Source organism: Populus nigra, chromosome 14, assembly GCF_951802175.1.
Source record: "Populus nigra chromosome 14, ddPopNigr1.1, whole genome shotgun sequence".
NCBI lineage: Eukaryota > Viridiplantae > Streptophyta > Magnoliopsida > Malpighiales > Salicaceae > Populus > Populus nigra.
This window is the reverse complement of record NC_084865.1, coordinates 5,879,303-5,896,003: the sequence shown is the minus strand read 5'-3', so window position 1 is coordinate 5,896,003 and position 16,701 is coordinate 5,879,303. Positions and strand designations below refer to the sequence as shown.

Here is a 16,701-nt window from a genome sequence, read left to right as displayed (position 1 = left end):
TGATATAAAGCCTGGTGGGATATCCATATAAACAGTTTCTTCAAGGTCACCATGGAGGAAGACATTCTTTACATCAAGCTGAAGTAGTGGCCAATCTAGATTTGCTACAAGAGATAGTAAAACTCTGATAGTATTTAATTTATCAATTGGGAAGAACGTCTCTACATAATCTATACCGTATGTCTGTGTGAATCCTTTCACAACTAGTCTTGTTTTGCATCGGTTAATTGATCCATCCGCTTTGTATTTAATTGAGAATTTGCACCCCACTGTTTTCTTCCCTTCAAGTTGCGATATCAACTTCCATGTATTATTTTTCTGTAAGGCTTCCATCTCTTTTTGTATAGCTTGTGCCCATTTAAAGTTGGCCATAGCGTCCTCTATATTATCTGGAGTACGACAAGAAGATAATGTCTTGGTGAAGTTCTAAATCGGATCAAATAGATGTTGGGTGCTCATATAATTAGTGATGGGGAATTTGGATCGTCTTTCTTCTGTATCAGGGGAGTACCTGTTAGGTGGCTTTCCTTTGTTATGTCTGAAAGGTAACACATACCCTACAAGAGTATTTAAGTTAGCAGTATATGGAGGGACAATGGGAGAGCTTACTCATGACTGTTCTAAGTAGGAGATTTAGGTACTGTAGAGATTAAAAAACTCTCCATTAAGCTAATATTCATGTATTCCTCTAGCATCATTTTCAAGCTCCCCCAGTTGTCTGCCGTTAGCATGTGCTGTACTGTTATCAATGGAATGTGCTGGACTGTCATTAACGAGGTCTGTTGGATTACTAATAGTGGTAGTTGCAGGATTTGCAGGGTCTACTGAATTATTATTAGTGCTAACGGTGGTTGGAGCTATCATGTACCAATTCAGATCTTTGCTTCTAGGCTCCCCCTAAAGAACTGAGTTGGAGACCATAGGAGAATAGAAGTGTTCAGACTCAATAAAGGTAGTATCCATGGTAATGTAGAGTCTCTTGTTAATAGGATCAAAGTATTTGTAGCCCTTTTTATTTAGGCCGTAACCCAGAAACAAACATTTAACAACACATGGATTAATTTTGGAGCATTAGTTCTTATGGAGATGAACAAAAACCACACATCCAAACACACGAGGTAGGAGTAACAACACGGTAGGTAGTGCAACATGAGAGGAAAGCACTTGCAGGGGAGTTTTGAAATATGGGACTTTAGAGGGCATTTTGTTAAGTAAGTATTTAACCGTACTCACCGCATCATCCCAGTGATGAGTTAGAATATTTATACCGTGAAGAAGAGCATGAGCTGTTTCCAAGAAGTGGTGATTTTTTTGTTCACCCACACCATTTTGTTGTGGAGTCTGAGCACAAGAAGTTTCATAAAGGAGACCTTGTTGTTGGAAGAATTCTTTAAACCGATGGTTGATGAACTCCCCTCCATTGTCTGACCGAAGAACTCGTATTTTGGCTAAAAATTGAATCCAAATCATGGTGTGAAATGCTTGGAATATTGGGAACACCTCCTCCTTTGTTTTCATAAGGTAAAGCCAAGTCATTTGGGTGAAGTCATTGACAAATATAACAAACCAACGATGGCCAGTTGTAGTAATTTGTGGAGAAGGTCTCCATACATCAGAGTGTATTAGAGCAAAATGAACACTGCTTTTATTCAAATTTGTATAACAAGAGGTTATGTGGGTCTTAGCCAGGATACAAGTTTTACAATTAAATTCAATATCCTTTGATTGTAAAATAAGTTTGGAAATAGGTGTCTTAGATATCCAAATGATGGATGCCCAAGGTGACAATGCAATAACCATATTTCCCGTTCCTTGCTACTAAGTTGACGATGTACGTGATGTGCTTTCCCATGGTTGAAATCGTCAAGGTAGTATAACCCCTCTCTCTTAGTACCATGCCCAATAATCTCTTTACCGACAACATCCTAAAGAAAACAAACATTAGAGTATATCAGTACAACACAATTGAGTTCTTCAATTACTTTACTCACAAACATTAATTTATTTGATAACAAAGGAACAAGAAGAGTGTGGGATAAAGTGAGCGAGGGTGAAAGTGACATGGTTCTAGCTCCCATGACTATGTACACGACTCCATTTACATTTGCAATACAAGTCTTCTGTGGTTGAGTTGTGTGTGAGAAGTCCACAGGATCAAAGGTCATATGGTTCGTAGCCGTAGAGTCGATTATCCAATCATTTTCATCATAATAGCTACAACTATAGAAAACTTGTCCATAGTTACCTGGTGCCTTAGGAGCGGAGAAATCTACCATAGGGATAAATGAGAATTGAGGTTCTGCCATGACTGCTGTAGCTCTACCAATGCCTTCATGAGGTGTTGTGTTGCCCTTTTTCTTCCTAGCTTATTGTTCATGCCACCATTCAGGGAACCCTTGTTACTTGAAGCTTGTCTCACGGGTGTGTTTGGTGTTTCCACAGTGTGTACATTTCCCCCCATTGAAAGGTCCCTTTGGTTTAGAGGATGAGTTATGCTTTCCCATTACCATCGTTGGTGATTGGCAAAATCTCGAGCCTTTGATGGCCATAACAACACCACCAGTTATGGTTTCTGCCCCTATTGTCATCACTGCTTGTCGAGTATCCTCTCTTCTGACATGAGCATAAGCCTTGTCAATTGTAGGAAACGGTTTTAGTTGGAGAATGTCACTACGAATATTGTCAAGTCGATCATCCAATCCATCTAAGAAAATATAAACTCTTTCCTCTTATATCAGAGAATTATATTTTTGTATGTTTGTTGCGCACTCCAGGGGATTGGGTTGTCAAGAATCTATCTCATGCCACACCCCTTGTAAATCATTCTAGTATTTTTCGATTGATCCTCCTCTTTGCCGCTTCCGAGTTATCTTACATCGAAGTTCATAAACTTGTGGCATGTCAGTTCCATCAAAATATATAGTTGCAATGGCATCCCACACACCTGTTGCTGTTGGGAAACATATGAAGTTCGCAATTGGTCCATTGAATTAATCACCACGAAGTTCTCAGTGTCCCATTTACAGAATGTAGGATCTTCTTCTGAGGGTTTGAGGGAAGTCTCCATTAATACAACCCTTTTTAAAATTTTGCTTCACTTTTAAGCGCTGCCCGCCTTCCTTTTCCTTTTATTTTTCCTTTCTAGCATAATTTTGGAGTAAATCTAATCGTGTTTCCATGCTTTTCTTTGTTTCTTTTCACCATGCCACTCCTAACGTTCATCTTACAACTGTTACCAAACATTCATCTCACCATAAGTAATAGCATTTTTGAGTATTTGTCTGAGAGAGGATAAATAAAATAATGATTTCACTTTAAAAATAGTGTTTTATTTGGAGAAGTTTTCAAACACAATTTTTTTTTTTCAAAAGGTGAGATTAGGTATTCACGAGTGGACGGTTGTATATGATTAGTTTTTGCACAAAGAAATACTTCTTGAAGAGACGAGTCTATTCAATTTTTTATTGATATTTTTATATTTTTTCTACTAATACTTTATAATTTTTCAGCAATCGACTCTTGTCACCTTAAAATATCATATTGAGTAGTGTGTCTAATTCAACAACTTGATATCTATTATATTTTTTCTTCTTGTTACGTGTTTGGAGATGACTTGTATGCCAATCAATTATTCAAATTTGATCACATCCAAATCCAATTCAATAAGATAAAAATCCAATAATAATAGACGTCAAGTTGTTGAATTAGCCACACTACTCAATTTAACCAGTTTTTGCAGCATTAGTGAAACCAAACCATTTTAATTATGGAGCAAGTATTCCAGTTTATCCAGATCCTTGTACCTTTCCTTCTCTTAATCTTCACAGTTCTGAGATTATGGAAGAAATCACAAGGTAACAACTCATCAACTCCACCTCCACCTCCTGGACCATGGAAATTACCCTTAATTGGAAACCTTCACCAGCTACTTGGCTCTCTACCCCATCATGTCCTAAGAGACATGGCCAAAAAATATGGACCAGTCATGCAACTTCAAATTGGAGAAGTTCCCACTGTCATTATATCATCACCAGAAGCAGCAAAAGAAGCAATGAAAACCCATGAGATCAACTTTGTCGACAGACCTTGTCTCCTTGTTGCAAAAGTCATGTATTACAACAGCAAGGACATTGGCTTTGCCCCATATGGAGACTATTGGAGACAAATGAAGAAGGTTTGCGTATTGGAGCTACTTAGCGCGAAACGTGTAAAATCATTCAGATCAATCAGGGAAGAAGAGGTATCAAATTTTATTAGAACCATTTATTCAAGAGCAGGTTCGCCAATCAACCTTAGCAAAATGATGTTTGATTTATTAAATGGCATCACTGCAAGAGCAAGTGTTGGTAAGAAATACAAGCACCAAGAAGCATTCTTACCAATTATTGAGCAAGTGATAGAGGCAATAGGAGGTACGAATATTGCAGATGTATTCCCTTCCTCTAAGCTGCTGTACATGATCAGCAGGTTTAGGTCTAGGCTCGAAAGGACGCATCAAGACGCAGATATGATCCTAGAAAACATTATATATGAACATAGAGTCTGCAGGGAAGTGGCAAAGACTGATGAAAGGAGTGAAGCGGAGGATCTTCTGGATGTTCTTTTGAATCTCCAGAATCACGGGGACCTTGGATTCCCTTTGACAACAGACAGCATCAAAGCAACCATCCTGGTGAGTATATATGCTTCACAATTAATGTTCTACCTGGAGTGCTGATCAAGAACATTTGATCTACTTTCTATATATATATATATATATATATATATATATATATATATATATTCTAAGCTTATAAGGCACCTTCTCCAATGTTTTTGAAGACATCCAAAGTCAACGGTCCATCGTTGAACAAGATGTTTTGAAACAGTGAATTTCAACGGCAAGAGACATGGCCGGATCTGGCCATAGAGGTGACCGGATTTTGGAGACATCCGTCATGACTCACTGGTTGGGCCAGACCACGTGGAAGTACTAGCGCCTTTTGAAGGCCTTCGAAGACACTAGAGAAAGCAAACATAAATTAAACTAAATACCAATCCCAATTCACATACACCGATGTCAAACAACTGGAGCTCCATAATCAACACAAAAATTGTCTTCTAAGAGTTGGAGCTCCATAATCAATATATGTTTTTATGCAATATGAATGAAAGATATGATTAGCACTTCCCTAACTCTGTAATCTTGTTGCAGGAACTATTCACCGCTGGGAGTGATACATCATCAACATTAATGGAATGGACAATGTCCGAAATGTTTAGAAATCCGAGGGTAATGCGAAAGGCACAAGAGGAAGTGAGGCAAGTCTTTAGTAATACTGAGGATGTTGATGAAACAAGTCTTCACAATTTGAAATTCTTGAAGCTGATTATCAAAGAAACTCTGAGACTACATCCTCCAGCTCCTTTTATTCCAAGAGAATGCAACAAGACGTGCGAGATTAATGGATATGTCATACAGGCCAAAAGTAAAGTGATGATCAATGCGTGGGCTATTGGAAGAGATTCTGATCATTGGACTGAAGCTGAGAAATTCTATCCAGAGAGATTCCTAGATAGTTCGATTGATTATAAGGGTACTAATTTTGAATTCATCCCATTTGGTGCTGGGAAGAGGATGTGTCCTGGCATTTTATTTGGTATAGCTACTGTCGAGCTTCCACTTGCGCAGCTGCTATACCATTTCGATTGGAAACTTCCAAACGGAGACCTTTTAGAAGATCTCGACATGAATGAAGTTTTTGGGGGCACGGTTAGAAGGAAACATCAACTCAACTTGATTCCCATTCCCTTTTATCCTTCGCCCTTGCAATGAAGAAAATCTGCCAAGATTTTCACCTAAAATATTGTTCCTACATAAACTCTACATGTGCTTTGAACTGCATTAAGTTCAACTTGTACCATAAGCAATAAATTCATTATCTTCAAAACAGGTGAATTGCACGCAAGAAGGCGACTCATTCCTGCTCGCTTTTCAACTTTCTGCATTGAAGACTGTTTACATCCTTCAAAGTTTACTCATAGGTTGATAACTTTGTACACTTCAGCTGTTGGCCTGGTACTAATTTTGTATGTGCAGATATTGTTACTGGCCTGAAAGAACATTGTATTAGCAGGCATGCAAAGTAGCTGTAAATGTTCAACCTAAGATCAGCGATTTAAAAATACCGAGTTTCTCTATCAACAATCAAGCCTTTATTTCACAATCTAAAATTTTCTGAGTTCTTAATAATATAGTCAGTTAAACTGATAGGTACGAACCACTCATTTGGTGAATCAAACGGCACGGCGAGAGCACATTTGATCTGCTTCTAATTATATATAGAGCAATTTGATGCCAAAAGATGAGAATAAAATCCCAGTTAAACCGTATACTACTTTTCTACATACGCCTCCTAAGGCAAACAAAAATATACTAGAAGCAAAAAAGTCTTAACTCGCATTCATATTGACCCAGAAGATCACAATAACCTGAACATGCAGTCAGAATTTATCCCAGCGCATTTCTCTTCTCTGCAAAGCAAAGAGAGGGTAAAGTGGTTCAGAGTCAAGTCCTATATACCCTTGCTATCTTAAGAAATAAATGGGGAAAATAATCAAATAGTAAAGAACTTCCATGATAATAGCTATTTAGTCAACCACAATACATCACATTATATTATAGTAAAACTAGATAATCGGCCAGAGCTTTGCTAAGATTCAGACCCAAAATTTCTTTTAAACGTTAACTAAAAAAATAAAAAGAATGTGTGAGCATTGCTAAGTCATTTGTATGTATAAGTAAATTTTTTAGTTATGAATGCAAAATTTAATATAGATACTTGTCATAAGACATGTACATTGAAGTGACCCATATGTCATCATCTATGTCTATGAAAAAACTCATGTATGGTTGTGTAAGTGATCTTTCAACTTGAGATCACTAAGTTATCTTATATAGAGAATATTATACTTTGATTATATTACATGTTATCTTAATCGAGGTAATGAAGGGATAGACATTAGGTATAATATGAACCATATGTACTTGAGTGATCAAGAAAGAATTCATCACGCTAGGTAAATTAGAGAAAAATATTTCATCTGTTCTCAAATAGTATTGACTGAGAAATCCTTGGCTAAGGTGGAATGAAATTTGAAAAGAGTTTCAAGTCCTATTCAAATGATCAATGACTATTATATACACTGAGAAAGGATATTAAATACATTGAGAAACTGGTCATTGAAAGGTTAAGTGAAACCACTAATGACTTTTCTAATATTTGAGGGATCAAGACACGTTACTAGACGATGCACCTAATCTTCAAATATAAATCAATCAATTGTTGAATTGATAATAAATTAAATTGTTTAATTTATTTAATTCTATTTAATTAGAGTTATAATTAATTTATATATGAGCCAACATATTAGGAATCTAATGAGTCACGCATATTAAGAACCATTAGTTATAAATTAAACTAAGATAATTTAATTAAGTGACTTGGTTAAAATATATTTTAGAAATTAAAGATTATAATATAATTTATACAAGAATTATTTTTTAGACCTAGAAAAATCAAGTAAGGATTTGATTGAGTTAGTTTCTAAAATTGTCCCGAATTAACATATGGATATTATTCAGGGGGCAAATTGATATTTTACAAATTTATAGGGTTTTTTTCTTCAGATTTTGCTATAAATAATAAGCCATGCCTCTTATATTTTAGGGGTTATTGCCTTTCAAACTCTTAATTTCATGCAATTTCACCCCTCCAAACTCAATCATCAGACCCAAAGTTCAACGTCCTTTTCATATTGGTCCCTGGTTTCCAATTTGAGCACTTAGACCCTTAATTAACTATCAAACTTTCAATTTTGCCCCTAATTTAATCAATTTCAACCCTTACAATCACATGTTTTTTTTCCAATTTGGTCCTTGGTTTTGGGCTTCTTCAATCAAGTCCTTAATTGCCTATCCAAAAGCTTATTTTCCTTGCAATCAAGTTCTCAATAAGATTAATTAAACCTTCCAAGATTCTTATTGAGTCATTACCTATCCAAATTTGTATTTTTTTACATGAAATAAAAATATTTTCACCAATGAGGCCATTTGTCAATCGGAATTGGGTTGCATATTTAGCCAATCATATACATTTTGGTCCTTCATCACCAACTTGGGCAATCTTCTTAGCTTTCTTCATATATATCCTCTTGTATTTTGGATTTTATTTTTATGTTTTTCCTTTTTTTTTCTTGATTTTTTGTGGGGACAAAAGTGAGTAACAACAACAAGCAACAAAAGTCACAATGAAATCCAAGTGTTTTGCATAAGACTAGAAAGATATGTCAGGATTGAGTAGAGAATTTGTGGAACTGAAGATCCCAACATATAAGGGCGCCAAACTAGTGATCCAAAGTCAAAGAAGGATTTCCCCGAAGTTTATACCTAGCATTAAGGAGGAAATATAAAGGTTGCTCAAAGCTAAGTTCAATAAAATTGCTAGGTATGTAGAATGGCTTTCTAATATAGTCCCATTATTGAAAAACAATTGGTAATACTAGGGTTTGTATAGATTTTAGAGATCTAAATAAAGCTACGCCAAAAGACGAGTATCTGATGCATATCATTGATGTTTTAATGGATGTCATAGCTAAATCTAAAATATTTTTCATAATGGATTGATATTCTGGATATAAATAGATTCCCATTGTGGGAAAGGACATCCATAAAACTACTTTTAGATGTCCAGGCTCGATTGCATCATATGAATGGGTAATGATATCTTTTGGGTTAAATAATTCAGGGGCTGCATATGAGAGGGCATGAATATTATTTTTCATGATTTGATCTTTAAAAAATGGAGGTTTACATTGATGATGTAGTGATTAGAAAACATATGGATGACTTACAAGAAGCTTTGGACAAGATGAAAAAAATTGACTTAAAAATGAATCCATTTAAATATGCTTTTGGAGTTTCAGCAGGGACTTTCTTAGGATTTTTTCATAGTAAAAAGATAGAAGTTGAAAGAAATAAAGCACAAGCAATTCTAAAAGCAAGGCCTCCTACAAACATAAAAGAATTCTTGAACTTTTATGGATAATTAAGTTATTTAAGGAGACTTATTGCTAACCTTGCAGGAAAAACCAAAGCATTCACACCTTTATGTAAGCTCAAGTTAGAAAAAAAAAAGTTCGAATGGAGAGAAGAACATCAAGGTGCTTTTGAAAAGATCAAATAGTGTCTAACTAATCCACCGTTATTAATTCCTCCTGAGTTTGGGAAACCGCTAAAGTTATACCGTGGCAACAAAAAATTCAATTGGAAGTTTGTTAGCCCAAGATAATGAAAGTGGCAAGAGCAAGATATATTTTATCTAGTAGAGTCTTAACAGTTGTAGAGTGCAAATATTTTCCATTTGAAAAGTTATGCTGTCCTTGTATTATGTTGTTACTAAACTCAAACATGATGTCACATTTCATATATGTTTTAGCACAAATTGATGTTATTAAGTATATGCTGAATAAGACAATCTTGAATAGAAGGATCAATAAGTGGAGTGTAGCTATGGTAGAATATGATTTAATCTAGGTACCCTACAAATCTGTTAAAGGGCATGCTTTAGCTAATTTTCTAGTGGACCGCCCTTCAATTGATTCTAAAATATTCAAACAAGAAAGTGCAGTGGTGGGAATAGTGCCATGATAATTATATTTTGATGGCTCCAGTACATCTTATAACTCTGGAATAGGGTTGCCATCAAATCTTTAAAAGGGTCATAACTAAGATGGCTTTCCAATTGTAAGTAAAATGCACTAATAATAGAATTCAGTATGAAGCCTTAATAGTTGCTTTGGAAATACTTATATGCATGGGAATTATGAATGTGCAAATCATGGGGGATTCTCAACCTAATAATAAATCAGATCATATGAAATTTCAAATGTCATAATTGTTCTCTACGAACCTATTTATCTAGAGTAGAAGAACTATTATATCAATTTGATGATGTGATTATTAAACACATTTCAAGGGAGTAAAATGGTTAAGCAAATGAATTGGCATAGTTAGCAATAGGATATAAATATTCTCCATAATTGTTTAAGATTATGGCTTGTATGTTAAAAGACCCATTTCCTTTGAGTTTGGAAAGAGTGAATATACATGAGGTAAACATATTGGATATGATGCTAAAGAAAGATTGTATAGAGTCCCAATAAAAGAGTACCTAGAAAACCCACATCAGTACTCTAGATATAAGACTTTGAAATTAAGGTCATTAATTTATACGTTACTCAATAGGGAACTGTGTAAGAAAGACAGGACCGGAGTACCGCTGAAATGCATTGGAGTTGAGGAGGCTATTACCATTATGGCAGAGGTGCACTCAGGAATATGTGGAACCCATCTAACCGGGGCTAAAATGATACATATAATATAGAGAAGGGGATATTATTGGCCTAAGATGAAGAACAATTGCAACCCTATGCAAAAGGGTGTAAACCATGTTAGAAGCACATATATTTACCCAGGATACCAGCTACAAAATTAAATTCTATAATAAAACCTTGGCCATTCAAAGGTTGGGCAATAGATTTAATTGGAGAAATCTTTCCTCTTTCTAGAAAAAAACCATGCATATTGTTAGTAGCCATGAATTATTTTACAAAATAGATAGAGGTCATTCATTTAAAGAAGGTAACCTAGGTCGAGGTGATAAAATTTATCAAACAGATTATTGTGGCAAGGTTTGGAATTCCAAAGTCTATAACTATGGATAATGTTATGGTAATTACACAAGTAGAAATTAGGAGATTTGCTCAAGAATTTGGGATTGCTTTGGTCAATTCAAACCATTACTATAATCAAACTAATGGCAAGCAGAGTCAACAAACAAGATTTTAAATTAAATTTACAGAAGATGATTTCTAACAATCCTAAGAAGTTGCATGAATTATTAATGGATGTATTTTAGGCTTATAGAACATCACCTAGGATTGTGACAGGAACAACACCCTAGGCTTTAATGTTTGGCCATGAAACGATATTACCTTGCAAAGTGAATATTAAGTCTTTAAGGGTGGCATACCAAAACCAATTAACAACAATTCAATACCAAAACATAATGATGCAAGAGTTAAGGGATCTAGATGAGAAAATAATTGATGCTTTGAACAACTTGCAAACATAAAAATTACAAGTTTAAAAAACATACAATAAAAAAGTGAAGAAACTAGAATTCTTTCAAGGGAGAACCTAGTTTGAAAAGTAATTTTTTCAAAGTATTTGTAGAGTCTCTTGTTAATAGGATCAAAGTATTTGTAGCCCTTCTTATTTAGTCCATAACCCAGAAACAAACATTTAACAACTCATGAATCAAGTTTGGAGCGTTGGTTCTTACGAAGATGAACAAAAACCACACATCTAAACACACGAGGTAGGAGTAACAACACGATAGGTAGTGCAACATGAGAGGAAAGCACTTGCAGGGGAGTTTTGAAATGCAGGAATTTAGAGGGCGTTCTGTTAAGTAAGTATTTAGCTGTACTCACCGTATCGTCCCAATGATGATTAGAACATTTATGCCGCGAAGAAGAGCACGCGCTGTTTCCAGGAAGTGGTGTTTTTTCTGTTCACCCACACCATTTTGTTATGGAGTTTGAGCACAATAAGTTTCATGGAGGAGACCTTGTTGCTGGAAGAATCCTTTAAACCGATGATTAACGAACTCCCCTTCATTGTCTGACCGAAGAACTTGTATTTTGGCTAAAAATTGATTCTAAATCATGGTGTGAAATGCTTGGAATATTGGGAACACCTCCTCCTTTGTCTTCATTAGGTAAAGCCAAGTCATTTGGGTGAAGTCATTGACAAATATAACAAACCAACGATGGCCAGTTGCAGTAATTTATGGAGAAGATCCCCATACATCAGAGTGTATTAGAGCAAAATGAATACTGCTTTTATTCAAACTTTTATAACAAGAGGTTATGTGGGTCTTAGCCAGGATACAAGTTTTGCAATTAAATTCAATATCCTTTGATTGTAAAATAAGTTTGGAAATAGGTGTCTTAGATATCCGAATGATGGATGCCCAAGGTGACAATGCAATAACCATATTTCCCGTTCCTTGCTACTAAGTTGATGGTGTACGTGAAGTGCTTTCCTGTGGTTGAAATCGTCAAGGTAATATAACCCCCCTCTCTTAGTACCATGCCCAATAATCTCTTTGCCGACAACATCCTAAAGAAAACAAACATTAGAGTATATCAGTACCACACAATTGAGTTCTTCAATTACTTTACTCACAAACATTAATTTATTTGATAACAAAGTATCAAGAAGAGTGTGGGATAAAGTGAACGAGGGTGAAAGTGACACGGTTCTAGCTCCAGTGACTACATACACGACTCCATTTACATTTGCAATACAAGTTTTCTATGGTTAAGTTGTGTGTGAGAAGTCCACAGGATCAAAGGTCATATGGTTCGTAGCCGTAGAGTCGATAATCCACTCATTTTCATCATGATAGCTACAACTATAGAAAACTTGTCCACAGTTACCTCGTGCCTTAGGAGTGGAGGAATCTGCCACAGGGATAAGTGAGAATTGAGGTTCTGCCATGACTGCTGTAGCTCTACCAATGCCTTCATTAGGTGTTGTGTTGCCCTTTTTCTTCCTAGCTTGTTGTTCATGCCACCATTTAGGGTACCCTTGTTACTTGAAGCTTGTCTCACGGGTGTGTGTGGTGTTTCCACAGTGTGTACATTTCCCTTCATTGAAAGGTCCCTTTGGTTTAGAGGATGAGTTATGCTTTCCCATTACCAGCGTTGGTGATTGGCCAAATCTCGAGCCTTTGATGGCCATAACAGCACCACTAGTTATGGTTTCTGCCCTTGCTGTCATCACTGCTTGTCGAGTATCCTCTCTTCTAACATGAGCATAAGCCTTCTCAATTGTAGGAAACAATTTTAGTTGGAGAATGTCACTACGAATATTGTCAAGTCGATCATCCAATTCATCTAAGAAAATATAAACTCTTTCCTCTTATATCAGAGACTTATATTTTCGTATATCTGTTGCGCACTCCAGGGGATTGGGGTGTCAAGAATCTATCTCATGCCACACCCCTTGTAAATCATTGTAGTATTTTTCGATTGATCCTCCTCTTTGCAGCTTCCGAGTTATCCTACATCGAAGTTCATAAACTTGTGGCATGTCAATTCCATCAAAATATATAGTTGCAATGGCATCCCATACGTGTTTTGTTGTTGCGAAACATATGAAGTTCGCAACAAGTGATTGGTCCATTGAATTAATCACCACGAAGTTCTCAGTGTCCCATTTACAGAATGTAGGATCTTCTTCTGAGGGTTTGAGGGAAGTCTCCATTAATACAACCCTTTTTAAAATTTTGCTTCTCTTTTAAGCGCTGCCCGCCTTCCTTTTCCTTTTATTTTTCCTTTCTAGCATAATTTTGGAGTAAATCTAATCGTGTTTCCATGCTTTTCTTTGTTTCTTTTCACCATGCCACTCCTCACGTTCATCTTACAACTGTTACCAAACATTCATCTCACCATAAGTAATAGCATTTTTGAGTATTTGTCTGAGAGAGGATAAATAAAATAATGATTTCACTTTAAAAATAGTGTTTTATTTGGAGAAGTTTTGAAACACAATTTTTTTTTTCAAAAGGTGAGATTAGGTATTCACGAGTGGACGGTTGTATATGATTAGTTTTTGCACTAAGAAATACTTCTTGAAGAGACAAGTCTATTCAATTTTTTATCGATATTTTTATATTCTTTCTACTATTACTTTATAATTTTTCAACGATCGACTCTTGTCACCTTAAAATATCATATTGAGTAGTGTGGCTAATTCAACAACCTGATATCTATTATATGTTTTCTTCTTGTTACGTGTTTGGAGATGACTTGGATGCCAATCAATTATTCAGATTTGATCACATCCAAATCCAATTCAATAAGATAAAAATCCATTAAAAATAATAGACATCAAGTTGTTGAATTAGCCACACTACTCAATTTAACCAGTTTTTGCAGCATTAGTGAAACCAAACCATTTTAATTATGGAGCAAGTATTCCAGTTTATCCAGATCCTTGTACCTTTCCTTCTCTTAATCTTCACAGTTCTGAGATTATGGAAGAAATCACAAGGTAACAACTCATCAACTCCAACTCCACCTCCTGGACCATGGAAATTACCCTTAATTGGAAACCTTCACCAGCTACTTGGCTCTCTACCCCATCAAGTCCTAAGAGACATGGCCAATAAATATGGACCAGTCATGCAACTTCAAATTGGAGAAGTTCCCACTGTCATTATCTCATCACCAGAAGCAGCAAAAGAAGCAATGAAAACCCATGAGATCAACTTTGTCGACAGACCATGTCTCCTTGTTGCAAAAGTCATGTTTTACAACAGCAAGGACATTGCATTTGCCCCATATGGAGACTATTGGAGACAAATGAAGAAGGTTTGCGTATTGGAGCTACTTAGCGCGAAACGTGTAAAATCATTCAGATCAATCAGGGAAGAAGAGGTATCAAATTTTATTAGAACCATTTATTCAAGAGCAGGTTCGCCAATCAACCTTAGCAAAATGATGTTTGATTTATTAAATGGCATCACTGCAAGAGCAAGTGTTGGTAAGAAATACAAGCACCAAGAAGCATTCTTACCGATTATTGAGCAAGTGATAGAGGCAATAGGAGGTACGAATATTGCAGATGTATTCCCTTCCTCTAAGCTGCTGTACATGATCAGTAGGTTTAGGTCTAGGCTCGTAAGGTCGCATCAAGACGCAGATGAGATCCTAGAAAACATTATATATGAACATAGAGTCTGCAGGGAAGTGGCAAAGACTGATGAAGAGAGTGAAGCGGAGGATCTTCTGGATGTTCTTTTGAATCTCCAGAATCACGGGGACCTTGGATTCACTTTGACAACAGACAGCATCAAAGCAACCATCCTGGTGAGTATATATGCTTCACAATTAATGTTCTACCAGGAGTGCTGATCAAGAACATTTGATCTACTTTCTACATATATATATATTCTAAGCTTGTAAGGCACCTTCTCCAATGTTTTTGAAGACATCCAAAGTCAACGGTCCATCGTTGAACCAGATGTTTTGAAACAGTGAATTTCAACGGCCAGAGACATGGCCGGATCTGGCCATAGAGTTGACCGGATTCTGGAGACATCCGTTCATGACTCACTGGTTGCGCCAGACCACGTGGAAGCACTAGCGCCTTTTGAAGGCCTTCGAAGACACTAGAGAAAGCACGCATTAATTAAACTAAATACCAATCCCAATTCACATACACCAATGTCAAACAATTGGAGCTCCATAATCAAGACAAAAGTTCTCTTCTACGAGTTGGATCAATATATGTAAGAAAGATATGATGAGCACTTCCCTGACTCTGTGATCTTGTTGCAGGAACTATTCACCGCTGGGAGTGATACATCATCAACATTAATGGAATGGACAATGTCCGAAATGTTTAGAAATCCGAGGGTAATGCGAAAGGCACAAGAGGAAGTGAGGCAAGTCTTTAGTATTACTGACGATGTTGATGAAACAAGTCTTCACAATTTGAAATTCTTGAAGCTGATTATCAAAGAAACTCTGAGACTACATCCTCCAGCTCCTTTTATTCCAAGAGAATGCAACAAGACGTGCGAGATTAATGGATATGTCATACAGGCCAAAAGTAAAGTGATGATCAATGCGTGGGCTATTGGAAGAGATTCTGATCATTGGACTGAAGCTGAGAAATTCTATCCAGAGAGATTCCTAGATAGTTCGATTGATTATAAGGGTACTAATTTTGAATTCATCCCATTTGGTGCTGGGAAGAGGATGTGTCCTGGCATTTTATTTGGTATAGCTACTGTCGAGCTTCCACTTGCGCAGCTGCTATACCATTTCGATTGGAAACTTCCAAACGGAGACCTTTTAGAAGATCTCGACATGAATGAAGTTTTTGGGGGCACGGTTAGAAGGAAACATCAACTCAACTTGATTCCCATTCCCTTTTATCCTTCGCCCTTGCAATGAAGAAAATCTGCCAAGATTTTCACCTAAAATATTGTTCCTACATAAACTCTACATGTGCTTTGAACTGCATTAAGTTCAACTTGTACCATAAGCAATAAATTCATTATCTTCAAAACAGGTGAATTGCACGCAAGAAGGCGACTCCTTCCTGCTCGCTTTTCCATTTTTCTGCATTGAAGATTGTTTACACCCTTCAAGGTTTACTCATAGGTTGATAACTTTGTACACTTCAGCTGTTGGCCTGGTACTAATTTTGTATCTGTAGATATTGTTACTGGCCTGAAAGAACATTGTATTAGCAGGCATGCAAAGTAGCTGTAAATGATCAACCTCAGATCAGTGATTTAAAAATACCGAGTTTCTCTATCAACAATCAAGCCTTTATTTCACAATCTAAAACTTTCTGAGTTCTTAATAATATAGTTTGTTAAACTGATAGGTACGAACCACTCATTTGGTGAATCAAACGGCAGGTGAGAGCACATTTGATCTGCTTCTAATTATATATAGAGCAATTTGATGCCAAAAGATGAGAATAAAATCCCAGTTAAACCGTATACTGCTTTTGTGCATACGCCTCCTAAGGCAAACAAAAATATACTTGAAGCAAAAAAGTCTTAACTCGCA

General features: G+C 36.3%; 2 protein-coding genes across 2 annotated transcripts; both read left to right on the top strand.

Moving 5' to 3' along the window:
- Window positions 1-3,709: 3,709 nt before the first annotated feature.
- Window positions 3,710-5,932, top strand: LOC133672944 (cytochrome P450 726A27-like). The gene is made up of 2 exons (XM_062093517.1): window positions 3,710-4,672; window positions 5,195-5,932. The coding sequence occupies exons 1-2, from the start codon at window positions 3,767-3,769 to the stop codon at window positions 5,813-5,815; spliced, it is 1,527 nt and encodes a 508-aa protein (XP_061949501.1). The 5' UTR covers window positions 3,710-3,766; the 3' UTR covers window positions 5,816-5,932.
- Window positions 5,933-14,008: 8,076 nt separating this feature from the next.
- On the top strand, window positions 14,009-16,191 carry LOC133672911 (cytochrome P450 726A27-like). Its single transcript, XM_062093472.1, has 2 exons — window positions 14,009-14,982; window positions 15,454-16,191. Exons 1-2 carry the CDS (start codon window positions 14,077-14,079, stop codon window positions 16,072-16,074), a joined length of 1,527 nt encoding a protein of 508 aa, XP_061949456.1. The 5' UTR covers window positions 14,009-14,076; the 3' UTR covers window positions 16,075-16,191.
- Window positions 16,192-16,701: the final 510 nt, after the last annotated feature.

Coding starts and splice junctions, on each gene's coding strand:
- LOC133672944 (XM_062093517.1), top strand. CDS start 3,767: ATGGAGCAAGTATTCCAGTTTATCCAGATCCTTGTACCTTTCCTTCTC. Junction 4,673..5,194: donor GCATCAAAGCAACCATCCTG/GTGAGTATATAT, acceptor ATCTTGTTGCAG/GAACTATTCACCGCTGGGAG.
- LOC133672911 (XM_062093472.1), top strand. CDS start 14,077: ATGGAGCAAGTATTCCAGTTTATCCAGATCCTTGTACCTTTCCTTCTC. Junction 14,983..15,453: donor GCATCAAAGCAACCATCCTG/GTGAGTATATAT, acceptor ATCTTGTTGCAG/GAACTATTCACCGCTGGGAG.